Source organism: Hydractinia symbiolongicarpus, chromosome 1, assembly GCF_029227915.1.
Source record: "Hydractinia symbiolongicarpus strain clone_291-10 chromosome 1, HSymV2.1, whole genome shotgun sequence".
NCBI lineage: Eukaryota > Metazoa > Cnidaria > Hydrozoa > Anthoathecata > Hydractiniidae > Hydractinia > Hydractinia symbiolongicarpus.
The window spans coordinates 29,236,808-29,252,032 of NC_079875.1; the positions used below are offsets into that span (position 1 = coordinate 29,236,808).

The 15,225-nt window shown below is 33.8% G+C and overlaps 1 protein-coding gene across 1 annotated transcript; it reads right to left on the minus strand.

Moving 5' to 3' along the window:
• Nucleotides 1–2,473: 2,473 nt before the first annotated feature.
• Nucleotides 2,474–3,098, minus strand: LOC130629566 (receptor-interacting serine/threonine-protein kinase 1-like). The gene is made up of 2 exons (XM_057442824.1): nt 2,544–3,098; nt 2,474–2,488 (listed from the first exon to the last, which is right to left on the minus strand). Exons 1-2 carry the CDS (start codon nt 3,096–3,098, stop codon nt 2,474–2,476), a joined length of 570 nt encoding a protein of 189 aa, XP_057298807.1.
• Between the last annotated feature and the right edge of the window lie 12,127 nt (nt 3,099–15,225).

Sequence of the window (15,225 nt, forward strand, 5' to 3'; positions counted from 1 at the left end):
CTTTTGATTCGCTTCAAGTATATTTGCGTCCTTTTCCGAGTCCTTGCAAAATAAGACAATAGACTTATTATTAAGAAGAAGAATATATCGATATGTTTAACAAAATAGATGTGTCCCGCTAAGTGATCATTTTATTATACTTAACAACAACTGACATATACCGAGTGTTAAATTTTCTTACCAGTGCTAAATTGTAGCCTGTCTGGTTTTGATTCGCTTGAGGTACATCTCCATTCTTTTCTGAACCCTAGTAGAATAAGAGAATATGTAAGAAGTAGAATAAGATTATATATAAGAAGAATGATATGTCACATTGTGATATATCGTTCACTAATTGATCATTAAAATTGTAAGTTATTTTTCGTGCTATTTTGTTGTATTTTTTTGGTAGAACTAATAAAGGGTTATCAAGCATGTCGCAAAGTTGTAATTAATAACTGATTTGAACTCTGTGCGCGTTTTGTTTAAAAATGGTGATCATTTGGTTGGGTGTCGCAAAAAAAATGTAAGCTAATGTTACACAAATTACCACTGATTTGCTCTTTTATTGCGAGCGACTAATTAGACTAGATGAAATTGCGTCGCCTGTCGAGATCTAAAAATGAGAAAGACTGAAAAGCTCTAGACGGTGTGAATAAGTTTGTTTTCCTTAGTTGCATATTTTATTTTACTTTACTGTGATCGAATGTGATATAAATTGACTGTCAGAACATATAATGAATATAGTAACTTTTTTCGTCTGATTTTCAAAATTATTTCTTTTTTTAGAATGAAGTACCAAATTATTTTACCATTTTTTCATAGTCTTTGTCCAGCATTAGTAGAATCTAAGTGAAAACAAATGCGGTAGTTTTTAACATTACACGTTAAGTATTACAATAAATTATTCTTAATCTATATTATCTATATTATAATCCCCGTATACGTGTGTCTGTATGTCCGTCACGCAAAATGGTAATCGAAGTACCGAGACACAAGAATTGTGGTAAATAAAGGACAGGCTAACCCGTGGCTTTATCCACAGGCCTCCGACAAGTAGCTATAATTAAATTTGTGCGTTTTGCTTTTGACAAGGATGCTTTGAGATTAATACATAGCTATTTAACTGGCCGGAAACAAAGAGTTAAAATAAACAACTCATTTAGTACGTTACTGGACATCTTATTTGGTGTGCCACAAGGGTCTATTTTAGGCCCACTACTCTTCAACGTTTTCCTGATAGATTTATTTCTGATAACGATTGAAACTGTTATAGCTAGCTACGCAGATGACAACACCCCATATACGTATGGGTCTGATAAAAATCAAGTTGTAGAAGACCTTGAAAAAACAGCAAAAAGAATGTTTATATGGTTTGCTGAAAACGGTATGAAAGCCAATGAAGCAAAGAGCCATCTTCTTTCTAGCTTACCACTTGATACAAAATCTGTCGTTGGAGACACGTACATTGAAAACAGTGACCAACAGAAACTGTTAGGGATAAAAATATCGGAAATTAAAATTTGATTTGCATGTAACGGACTTATGTCAAAAAACCAGCCAAAAACTACATGCGTTAGCGCGTGTTGCACCTTACATGGATACTCAAAAAAGAAGAGTTGTTATGAAGGCTTTTGTTACCTCGCAATTCAGTTACTGTCCTTTGATATGGATGTTCCACAATAGAACACTGAATAACAGAATTAATAATCTGCATGTAAGAGCACTTCGAATAATCTATTGTGACCATACATCAACATTTAAGGAACTGTTACATAGAGATAAATCAAAAACGATACACGAAAAAAATCTTGAAACACTAGCTATAGAAATATATAAAGCTAAAAACAAACTCTCACCTGATATAATAAGTGATATTTTTCTGTTCCGTAGTAGCACTTATAATTTGAGAAATGAAAGAGAACTTTGCTATCGCACAGCAAAAACGTCTACTTATGGCACTGAAACTATCTCAAATTTCGCGCCATAATTGTGGCGGATGATACCATCAAATATAAAAACATCTGAAACGTTACAAGAGTTTAAGTCAAAAGTTAAGAAATGGAATCCAGAAAGTTGCCCTTGTAGGTTGTGCAAACCGTATATTAATGGATTAGGTTTTATTTGACAGGCAGACTTTTATTTAGTATTTATAGCATTTTGAGGTTTGTTTTTGTTGTTTTTTCCCGAATTTTCTGGCATACCACTTCCTTGCAATATATAGGATCTCAAAAATAAAAGCTATAGTCTAACCATCCTTTATTTCAGGATGATGGTATGCAAAGCAAGGAAGTCAAATTAACTAAATTAATTGCCTTCTTCATTGACTTTAATTAATTAGCGACTTTTCCCGAGAAGCTAGAATTTTTTATGTTTTTTTACACGTCAATGTAAAAGAAATTGTTAATAATAATAATAATAATAATAATAATAATAATAATAATAATAATAATAATAATAATAATAATAATAATATGCTTTAAGTTATATTTTTTTACAACAGAACGAACTAAAAATTCATTAATTTTGTTACAAACTTCGGTAAACAAAAATGTTTTAAATACCTGCGAAATCGTTGGTCTTTTATGCTGGTCAGTGTGCCATGCCGACGAAATTATGGGTAATATAAAATTGCATTTATTTTTAGCATACAACTGTTGTAAATCTTCTACGTGTGGTCTCATTCCTTTCTTCAAAGCTTCAACAATGAGGCCGTCGCTTACTATAGATAATGCGCTGCTCCACGGAGATGTTACATCAGCAAATAACTCAAATACGGCAATTGCCCATGAATATACGTCTGTGGCGAGAGACACGGTTCTTACTTGTTGCAGGCAAATCTCGGCAGCAGTATACGCTAAAGTCATGCCAAAGAGACCTTGATTCATATTTGTCAGCGTGGAAGTGATAGTGCCTTTAATATCGTACATGTCGTCAAAATCTGCTACCTTTACTACCACACGATCTGCTGTTCCGCAAATTAAAAGATTCGAAGGTTTAAAATCCTTATGAACAATACCCTGATCGTGCAAAGCTTTCAACCCTGATGTTGCTTTTTTAACTATACCTAGTCTTTGTGCAAATACAAACTGCTCGTTTTCATTCAGAATTGATACCATTTGAGCCGCGTTCTGGACAACTTCTCCACTCAAGTCCAACTGGCAGTATTCCAAAAACTAAGGCTGAAGGCTTAAGTGAAGACCCGTAGAAGCAAACAATATTTTTGAGTTTTAATTTACTTAAGGATTCTACTACTTTGTGTGATTTTCTCCTGGCGATATGCTGCTTAAACACTTTCACCGCTTTTATTTTGTCATTACAGAAATGTTTAAAAATTGTAGCAAACGCTCCCTCTGCTATTTTTTCAGAAAAATTTGCTGGCAAATTAATGTGAAACGGTGTGACATCTTTTATATTAGAAGAACCTTTCAGTGTGGTTAAAACGTCAATAGACTGTTTCTCATTCTTCAAGCTAAGTATCTAAATGTAATTTGTTTCTTAAATTATAAGTCTTTGTTAAAAACTTACATTCAAAGCTTTCAAAGGCAGGACATAGGGATTTCTAGTTCTTTTGTCCTAAGAAGAAAATAAAGATGGTAAGGTTGTTTGAAAAGCAGAAGATTTTGTCTTAGGCATAACTTTGTTTTGACAGAACGTTACTAGGCTGTAAAATATTTGAAAAGTCATACACATCTCCAAGGTAAATTCACATCACCATACGAATATCTGAGTTCTGTCCCAGGTGATATTTGATCCGCAAGTACAAATAAACAAAAGTGGACCTTGCTATTGACGGTAAGCGCTCGCATTTTGCAATTTGAAAATGCTACTGGACTATCCTTGACGTATTTGCCAAGTCGAAAAGCATGCGTTACATCAATACTAAGTAATAAAAAATGTTGTTATAATAATATCCTTAGCAAATTTCACTTGTATACAAGAAGAAATAAATTCTACAAGCGCTTACCAATGTTTGTTATAGAAAAACAGGAAAGAACCCAGTGATTTGTCGTAACTTTTTTGTCTTTTTTTCCCTTCGTCACTCGTAATAAACTCGCCAGGATACTCTAACAAAAACTCGCCTTTATAAAACGTTTTTTCAGCAAACACACCAAAACTTGAAAATATAAACCATTGACTTCATAATAACGTGCGTTACGAGTTTGGATTCTTTTTGTTTATAAGAACAATTAGGCTGAAGTATAGAAAATAAAACCACGTTAAGAACAGGTCTCAAGCAAATTTTCAACTAAGTTATTAATGGCGATTTAAAACTTCGTGAAATGAAACCGTTTATAATAGAATTTTCTATCCCATTTTCTTATTTTATTTTCTTCTTTTTACTATTCTTATTTCCAGCAGTTTCTTAAAATTTGGTGTGTTTAATATTTAACAATAAGTTTCACAGACATTGCTGAGCTCGCTATATACATACCAATACATTTATTGATAAACGTCTTCGTAAGTCCTTCTTGATCTTCATTTTGCAAGATGAACTTCCGAGGAACTTCATCATGGTCTATCTTCAATCTTTTCGTTCGTTTCTGTAATTCAAATTACATAGCAAATTGAATTAGGAATTGGATTTTTTTAAAGTAGTATTTAAAATATCCATTTACATAAAGTGAAAAATTTGTTAAATATTTGGCTGTTAGATACTTTAAACAGAATGTAAAAATTGGTTGTAGAACTAAAGTAACTGAATTTAAACACATATGGTATTTTTGACAATTTTTATTTCACATTATTTATTGTCGAAAATACAATAAAAATAGTCATATTTAAAAAAACTGACTAATTAAAATCGACTTCATGTAACTAACAAATATAAATTAAAAATAATGAATAAACTAAAAAGAATTTAACCTCAAAAGGTGATCTTATTTCTATATGTATCCTAAATTGTGAATATACAATCTACAAAGACGACACTGACAAGTTAAGCCTTTCCATTTTTTTAGACAACTTACAAACGTTGAAATGCATGGCGCTTCTTGAATAGATTTTGGTAGAGTTGCCCATAGCTGCGGTCCTCTGAAGGTTACAGTTTCCAAGCCATATTTTACAGTTTGTGCTCTACCTCGAAAAAACTCTGAATTAATACGATTCGAGTACCTATTTTTGTTAAGAATAAATACTTCGGACATAATATCAGGATTGGTATTATTTTTGACTTTATATAATTCCTTTAATAAAATAATCAAATTACGGTGATGTACACTAACAGTTCCAGTTTTATCCAATAGGTCTTGAAATGAAGAGCTATAATCATTAGTTATTACACAAAGGGCTCTACTATGGATTCTATTGATGGAATTGTTAGTAGTACGGTTACAAAACATCCAAAGTAAAGGACAGTAACCAAACTGAGATAAAATAAAAGAATTTAATATGAGATATAATTTTTGTGGATCCATATACGGTGATAATCTAACAAGAGCATTTAATTTATTGCTTGCTTTCTTGCACAAATCTTTAACGTGTTTGCTAAAAGTCAACATATTATCTATTGTAATACCAAGAAGTTTTTCCTCCGAAGAGCATTGCACAGCTGTTCCATTGATATTAACTTGTAGAAAACATTGTGTGTTGCTACCGAAAAACATAAAATGACACTTCCTTTCATTCAGTTGTAAGCAGTTTAACCTAAACCATGTTGAGACAGTTCTCATCTCATTTTCAAGCTCGTACAAAATATTTTCCTCAGAGTTTCCTATAACATAAATCGTGTTATCGTCAGCATAATTGCATATATCGCTGGTGACAAAAGATAAAAAATCATTCAAAAAGATGTTGAAAAGGAGAGGTCCTAGCACAGATCCTTGAGGGACACCGAAAGTCATTTCAAGCCATTCGCTAAAAGAGTTTGCCAGTCTGATACGTTGCTTCCTATTTTTCAGATAGCTAGCCACAAGTTTTAAAGCCGAAAAACTTAAACCATAGGCATATAACTTCGCTATGAGAAGATCATGGCTAATACAGTCAAAGGCTTTTGATAGATCCATAAAGATAGCTCCAACTTTTTGTTTGGCATCTAATGCTCCTCGCACTTTCGAGAACATACGCAAGAGAGATTGTTGAGTACTGAAGCCCTTTCGGAAACCACATAAATACGGAGATAGTTTATCACAGAAAAAACCCATAAGTTGTTTATATAGAAGCTTTTCAAATATTTTAGAGACCACAGGCAAAATACTTATAGGTCGAAAATTTTCTTTAGCTGATGGATCGCCTTTTTTAAAAATTGGACAGACTTCGGCACATTTTAACTCATTTGGAAATTCAGAATCCTTAATAACGGTGTTGTTAAATATGCTAACGAGACTTTGATAATATAAACTATAATAATCTTTCAAAATTCTACTCGGAATATCACCAGCAACATTTGATTTGGATTCATCTAATTTCTTCATTTCTTCCCACATTTCACTTCCCGTTGTTGGACTAAATTCGAATCTCGCAATATGGTTATATCTCTCATTGATTTTTTGGATACTCGGATGTAATTCGTATTTATAAATAGCATTCAGAACGTAATCATGTGAATCTGTTGAAACATCAGGCCATCGATATAACTTCAATGAACTGACAACCTTTTGAAAATAAGAGTTGAAGATATTTGCTATGTCTTCATCACTCGAGATAATACACTCATTTTCGATAAGAATGATTTTCTTTTGGTTTGATGAATCATCACTGACAAATGGCTTCACAGTACGCCAAAAACATTTGTTATCTGTTATCTTCTTAGTATTAAGGTTTGAATAGTAAGTAAATTTGGCCTTTCTCGACAGCTTGACACAAAGATTTCGTTGTAATTTATACTGCTTGATGATTTCAGCTGAAGGAGATGATATCGATTTATTGCGTAGTCTGGAACGCAGCATGATAGCCTTTCTCAAATTCTTGTTCATAAATGGTTTATTATTCGATCGCAAGATTTTCTTTTTAAGTGGCATATGATTATCTAATATATTTTTGAAAGTGTTATTAAATTGTTCATACGTGGTTATATTTTGCATCCTGTTGGTCAATTCTGATATAAATATCTCTTTATTAAAATGAGAGTAGTCACGATAATTCACAACTTTCGGTGGAGCTTTTACATAAGTAGTTTTCATAACAGTTAGCACCATTCTGTGAAAATCTGAAAGACCAGTTTCGATAGTACTTGTGTGTTTAAACGTCCTTCCAATATTAGTTAAAATCAGATCAATACATGAGGGATTTGATGCTGATTTAAAACATGTTTTTTCTTTTATTAGATTAGACAAATCGAAGGCACTCATAAACTCTGACATTTCATCACTATCTGGCTCCAGGTTAAAATCGCCCATTACGATAATGTTTGAGTAATGTCTCATGTGAAAATTAAGTGCATTCGTGATATTTGAGAGGAAAAAGTGTGTGCATTGTGACGGTGGACGATAAGTGTACAGCAATAGGTACTTCTTCTTCCTTAGGTTTATCTCCAACGTAATCAGTTCTATTCCATTCTGTACCTTGAATGAAGTCAGTTCTTTAGTAAGAAGATTTTCATTTGCAAAGATCATCAAACCTCCACCATTTTTATCCCGGTCACGGCGAAAGGGGAGCTTGAATCCAGGCATGTCAAATTGACCTACCGGGAAAGATGAATCTACTTTTGTTTCACATATGCAGAGAATATCGATGTTGTTTTCCACAAACTCTTTCAGGAAGTCAAATTTATTTCGTATTGAGTTGATATTCACGTGGGCAATAATATCATTCTTAGGATTTTTTATCCGTAAATTTCTCAAAGAAGGTAAAGTATTGGAAAGGTTATGACTGTCATTCACATTCATGTCATCGTTGTAGACTACATTTCATTCATTTTGATATTTCTTTAGTGTGTCAACAAATTTTTGGGATAGCAACAAGGCAGGGCAGCTGGGCAGCAAAGCGAACACTTGGCGGACACGGACACGGATACGGAGCGTGTTATGAGAATTCATATTCGAGATTTGTCAAATCCTGACGAATTTGAGTTAATGTGGAATGAAAATGATTGTGCTGTAGACTCAGAGAAATTCATAGATGATAAATATGAAGAGATAAGGTATGAAAAGTTGAAATCTGAATTATTTGCGGATCTGAATGAATCTCTGAAAGATATCATAAAAATGGAAATTCGTAAATTGAGGCGTGGTTATACTCCATTATTGGACGACGAAAGTAATATTTCAACACAACGAAGTTATACTAAATCACTCGAAGACCAAATTAAATTTTTAAAGGAAGAGGTGAGCTCAAAAAATAATATTATAGATTTGTTTATACAGAAATCACTAATGCATGACGAGCGTTCTAGCTCTTCACAAGATACTTGTATTAATTTTTTACATCACAAACAATTACCGCAAAACTCCCAAAACAATTATACGGAATCATTATCCTCTAATCATACTGACAATGAACATTTTAAAGATTTACAAAACGATTCAATTAAGTCTGATGGTTGTATTGAAACAAACATTGAAAACCAATTACAGTCTATAAGAAAAAAGAAGCACGAAGAGTTTAATGCGATGCAAGAAATTACCGTCAAAAGCAGAAAACAACGTCTACAACAATTAGCCGGTTATAAAATAGAATCCCGTCCTAGCCATTTAAATACATCAATTGAATCGGATACCGAGAAAGTTGATTGTGATAATGATGTTACATATATATTGGGAGACTCCATAATAAAGGATGTTAAAGGGTGGAAGCTTGGGAATCAATTCAACGATAAGACAAAAGTTATTGTTAAACCATTCTCCGGAGCAAAAATAGACGCGATGAATCATCATGTGATCCCCTCACTAAACCAAAAGCCTAATAGAGTTATTTTGCATGTCGGTACAAACGACATACCATCTAAGACTCATCATCAAATCTGCAATGATATTTTGTCTCTGGCTTTGAAAATGAGTGATAAAACCAATGTTATCATATCAGGAATCATTGAACGCGAAGACAGATATAATGTAAAGGTCAAAGCGGTAAACGAGCTACTCAAATCAAACTGCCAGGAGCGAAACATTTGTTTTATTACTCATACTATATCTCCAAAACTTCATCTAAACCGAAGTAATCTTCATCTGAATCGAAAAGGAACCTTGTTGCTATCCCAAAAATTTGTTGACACACTAAAGAAATATCAAAATGAATGAAATGTAGTCTACAACGATGACATGAATGTGAATGACAGTCAAAACCTTTCCAATACTTTACCTTCTTTGAGAAATTTACGGATAAAAAATCCTAAGAATGTTATTATTGCCCACGTGAATATCAACTCAATACGAAATAAATTTGACTTCCTGAAAGAGTTTGTGGAAAACAACATCGATATTCTCTGCATATGTGAAACAAAAGTAGATTCATCTTTCCCGGTAGGTCAATTTGACATGCCTGGATTCAAGCTCCCCTTTCGCCGTGACCGGGATAAAAATGGTGGAGGTTTGATGATCTTTGCAAATGAAAATCTTCTTACTAAAGAACTGACTTCATTCAAGGTACAGAATGGAATAGAACTGATTACGTTGGAGATAAACCTAAGGAAGAAGAAGTACCTATTGCTGTACACTTATCGTCCACCGTCACAATGCACACACTTTTTCCTCTCAAATATCACGAATGCACTTAATTTTCACATGAGACATTACTCAAACATTATCGTAATGGGCGATTTTAACCTGGAGCCAGATAGTGATGAAATGTCAGAGTTTATGAGTGCCTTCGATTTGTCTAATCTAATAAAAGAAAAAACATGTTTTAAATCAGCATCAAATCCCTCATGTATTGATCTGATTTTAACTAATATTGGAAGGACGTTTAAACACACAAGTACTATCGAAACTGGTCTTTCAGATTTTCACAGAATGGTGCTAACTGTTATGAAAACTACTTATGTAAAAGCTCCACCGAAAGTTGTGAATTATCGTGACTACTCTCATTTTAATAAAGAGATATTTATATCAGAATTGACCAACAGGATGCAAAATATAACCACGTATGAACAATTTAATAACACTTTCAAAAATATATTAGATAATCATATGCCACTTAAAAAGAAAATCTTGCGATCGAATAATAAACCATTTATGAACAAGAATTTGAGAAAGGCTATCATGCTGCGTTCCAGACTACGCAATAAATCGATATCATCTCCTTCAGCTGAAAACATCAAGCAGTATAAATTACAACGAAATCTTTGTGTCAAGCTGTCGAGAAAGGCCAAATTTACTTACTATTCAAACCTTAATACTAAGAAGATAACAGATAACAAATGTTTTTGGCGTACTGTGAAGCCATTTGTCAGTGATGATTCATCAAACCAAAAGAAAATCATTCTTATCGAAAATGAGTGTATTATCTCGAGTGATGAAGACATAGCAAATATCTTCAACTCTTATTTTCAAAAGGTTGTCAGTTCATTGAAGTTATATCGATGGCCTGATGTTTCAACAGATTCGCATGATTACGTTCTGAATGCTATTTATAAATACGAATTACATCCGAGTATCCAAAAAATCAATGAGAGATATAACCATATTGCGAGATTCGAATTTAGTCCAACAACGGGAAGTGAAATGTGGGAAGAAATGAAGAAATTAGATGAATCCAAATCAAATGTTGCTGGTGATATTCCGAGTAGAATTTTGAAAGATTATTATAGTTTATATTATCAAAGTCTCGTTAGCATATTTAACAACACCGTTATTAAGGATTCTGAATTTCCAAATGAGTTAAAATGTGCCGAAGTCTGTCCAATTTTTAAAAAAGGCGATCCATCAGCTAAAGAAAATTTTCGACCTATAAGTATTTTGCCTGTGGTCTCTAAAATATTTGAAAAGCTTCTATATAAACAACTTATGGGTTTTTTCTGTGATAAACTATCTCCGTATTTATGTGGTTTCCGAAAGGGCTTCAGTACTCAACAATCTCTCTTGCGTATGTTCTCGAAAGTGCGAGGAGCATTAGATGCCAAACAAAAAGTTGGAGCTACCTTTATGGATCTATCAAAAGCCTTTGACTGTATTAGCCATGATCTTCTCATAGCGAAGTTATATGCCTATGGTTTAAGTTTTTCGGCTTTAAAACTTGTGGCTAGCTATCTGAAAAATAGGAAGCAACGTATCAGACTGGCAAACTCTTTTAGCGAATGGCTTGAAATGACTTTCGGTGTCCCTCAAGGATCTGTGCTAGGACCTCTCCTTTTCAACATCTTTTTGAATGATTTTTTATCTTTTGTCACCAGCGATATATGCAATTATGCTGACGATAACACGATTTATGTTATAGGAAACTCTGAGGAAAATATTTTGTACGAGCTTGAAAATGAGATGAGAACTGTCTCAACATGGTTTAGGTTAAACTGCTTACAACTGAATGAAAGGAAGTGTCATTTTATGTTTTTCGGTAGCAACACACAATGTTTTCTACAAGTTAATATCAATGGAACAGCTGTGCAATGCTCTTCGGAGGAAAAACTTCTTGGTATTACAATAGATAATATGTTGACTTTTAGCAAACACGTTAAAGATTTGTGCAAGAAAGCAAGCAATAAATTAAATGCTCTTGTTAGATTATCACCGTATATGGATCCACAAAAATTATATCTCATATTAAATTCTTTTATTTTATCTCAGTTTGGTTACTGTCCTTTACTTTGGATGTTTTGTAACCGTACTACTAACAATTCCATCAATAGAATCCATAGTAGAGCCCTTTGTGTAATAACTAATGATTATAGCTCTTCATTTCAAGACCTATTGGATAAAACTGGAACTGTTAGTGTACATCACCGTAATTTGATTATTTTATTAAAGGAATTATATAAAGTCAAAAATAATACCAATCCTGATATTATGTCCGAAGTATTTATTCTTAACAAAAATAGGTACTCGAATCGTATTAATTCAGAGTTTTTTCGAGGTAGAGCACAAACTGTAAAATATGGCTTGGAAACTGTAACCTTCAGAGGACCGCAGCTATGGGCAACTCTACCAAAATCTATTCAAGAAGCGCCATGCATTTCAACGTTTGTAAGTTGTCTAAAAAAATGGAAAGGCTTAACTTGTCAGTGTCGTCTTTGTAGATTGTATATTCACAATTTAGGATACATATAGAAATAAGATCACCTTTTGAGGTTAAATTCTTTTTAGTTTATTTATTATTTTTAATTTATATTTGTTAGTTACATGAAGTCGATTTTAATTAGTCAGTTTTTTTAAATATGACTATTTTTATTGTATTTTCGACAATAAATAATGTGAAATAAAAAAAAAAAATATATGTCAGGCTATAGTAAAGTTGATTAAGGACGTTTTTCACTTGCTTTATGTTCCGTGGGCTCCAGATAAGATGGTAGGCCCCTGCCAAGTAATTACATACCTGGGCATTGAAACAGACACAGTAAAGTTTGCTGTTCGTCTCCCACAAGATAAGTTCACGGAATTACTATCTTCACTTCGTAATTGGTTAGGGAAGAAGAAATGCACAAAGAGAAAAGTTTTATCTCTTATAGGGTCTTTTTCTTTTGCGTGCAGGGTTGTGAAATGTGGTCAATTATTGATCTCTCCAATACAGTTCGTTCCTTACACCATCATATTTCTATAACATCAGAATCTCGCAAGGATATTCAATGGTGGTGTGAGTTTCTCCCCACTTGGATAGGCATCGCTATTATCCACACTGAAACCTTTGACTCCTCTTCAATAAATCATTTTATTGATGGTTCTGGAGTAGGCTTAGGAGGATTTTTATCTGGTGCATTGTTTCAATTGCCTTAAACCTTACTCATAAGTATGGTATCACCTTCATTGAGTTATTGGTCATAGTTGTAGCAGTTTTTTTTTAAGGCAAGGCATGGAAAAAGAAGCAATTAGTGTTATACACAGATAATTTGGCTATTGTTCATGTGTGGTCCTCTGGGTCGTGTCGTTGTCCAAACATCATGCATCTCGTACGTTTTTTTATTGTTTAACACATCAGAACACAATATAAACCTCCTGGTAAGCCACATTAAAGGCCAGAACAATACTTATGCAGATCTTTTGTCTCGCTGGCAAGTAAAACATTGCAAACATCTATGACCAGAAGCCGAAGCAGATCCAACACCAATTCCTTTATCAATGCTACAACTCTTCAAAGAGATTTAAGTCATTATTTAAACTCATTCATTTCAACAAACAGCAGGGCAACATATTGGTCAGGATATCTCTCGTTTAAGAAATTTTGCGAAGCTACATCTGTACCTACCTTTCCTCTGACAGAAATACCACATCAACTGATTGCGTCATATTTGGCAAGACGCGTCAAATTTGCTACTATTAAAGTCTATCTTTGCAGTGTTCAGTACGAGAGTGTAATACGTGGCATTAACACAAAGATAGCCCACATGGGTCGCCTGTACTATGTTTTGCGTGGCATTAGAAGATGTCATCCAAACTATCCTTCTAAGAGACTACCAATTACACCAGCTGATCTGCGTAAAATGATAATGTATATGAAAAACTCCATGTTTTACAACCACGACAAAGCAATGTGAACTAGTCTTATCTTAGTGGCATTTTTTGGCCTGTAAGGGTGTCAGGGTATGTTTGCCCCTCCACACCCACTTTTGTTACAGGAACTCACCTCACACCTGCTTACATATCCTTTTCCACGTATGGTTCAACTGCTGTAATTAACTTTAAGTGCTCTAAAACAGATCCGTTTAGGCTAGGGTGCAAGATTCGCTTAGCAAAAATTGGAGGCTATCTTTGTCTTTAGCCATTTAAAGTTACCTAGCATTTAAACTAGGGCCCTGGTTCATGTTTAGTGACGGAAAGTTGGTTACCCAAAAGTTTGTCTCTTCATTTCTAACAATAAGCTTGCCTAACAATATTAACATTAACACGCACAGTTTTCGCATTTGTGGCGCTTGGGCTGCAGCTTCCTGCGGGATACCCGATTCTACTAAGATTTTTTGACGCTGGAGTAGTGATTTCTACAGAAGGTACATTCACCTGGCAGACAACGTTTTGACAGAATAGTCTACTCGCATAGCAGAGTTAAATGGAATGACAAAAATCTGGGACATTAAGTTTGTGGTTTAAACTGAGCTTAACTTGTATAGTATGTAGGTTATTACGATCCTCTAAGATATACAAATTTTGAGTTTTAAACGCCTGTAAGAATACTATAAAAGTCGCACTATCCTTCGTATATTTTTCAATAGGACAGCAGTTTATTAGTTGCCGATATTTATGATTAGATTGTTGTGTTATATCATAGTATGTAGCTAATGTCATACTTATAGAAGACTACATGGAAGTCAACTCTTGGTTTTTCAATCTGGGGAAATTTGGGGGTACTGGGCTTCCTTCGTCAGCCAGCTTAGGTGCAGATGTCTATTTTGTTGACAGTGATAGAGTTGATTAAGTATTTTGTAAGTAAAGAGTGTGCCAGTTCTTGTCATGTGCTGGCAAAAGAATCCGTTGTCAAAATGTCTAAAAGAAGCCAGTAGCCATGTGGTGCAGTAAAAAGAAGCCCGTGTCCCAACTGTTACGATAAACACTCACCATAATAGACATGTAGTGGCAAGAGTCAAGAGTCCGTTGTCTAAGGCATATAGTGCCAATTGTCTTGTCTGTTACAATGTCAGTAATTTATTTTAGTATTAAATTTTTAACGAAGCCCTAGCACCTCAACCCATACCCCAAATATAACTGCAAACTATTTAAGAATACATTTCCTACCAATACTTTGTGTTGTTTTCATTTCTGAACCATACCAATTAACCGGAATTTTGCTTCTCCTTTTTCAGTGCATTCAGAAACAAAATGCGTTTAAAAGTATGGACATCTTCAGTTTACATTTTTAGATGCAATTTGTTAATTTTTATTATCCATTTTCACTTCAAATAGAGTCACAATCCCCTAAAAATATATTAACACACGGGGGCAAATTTCAAACCTGGTCCCCACAAGTAATTAGAAAGTACTTATTATATTCGTCCAATTTGAACTTGCCAAAGTTTATTTGTCAGTGTTTATAGTTCACTTGTCACTGTTTATCACTTGTCAATGTTTACAGCGGACTTAGGAACTTAGGTAATTTAGTTAGGTTCAAACTTTTAACATTCTCTAATTGTTGCTGACATCAGCATGGTCATTTTTCTCAAATTTCGGGACCTTTGTGGGCCCTGACGTGGGATGCTAGTGACTAATATTTGTACCCACTAAAAAATTTAGT

Excerpts from the sequence above, each read along its gene's own strand:
- LOC130629566 (XM_057442824.1), bottom strand. The coding sequence starts at position 3,098 with ATGGTATCAATTCTGAATGAAAACGAGCAGTTTGTATTTGCACAAAGA.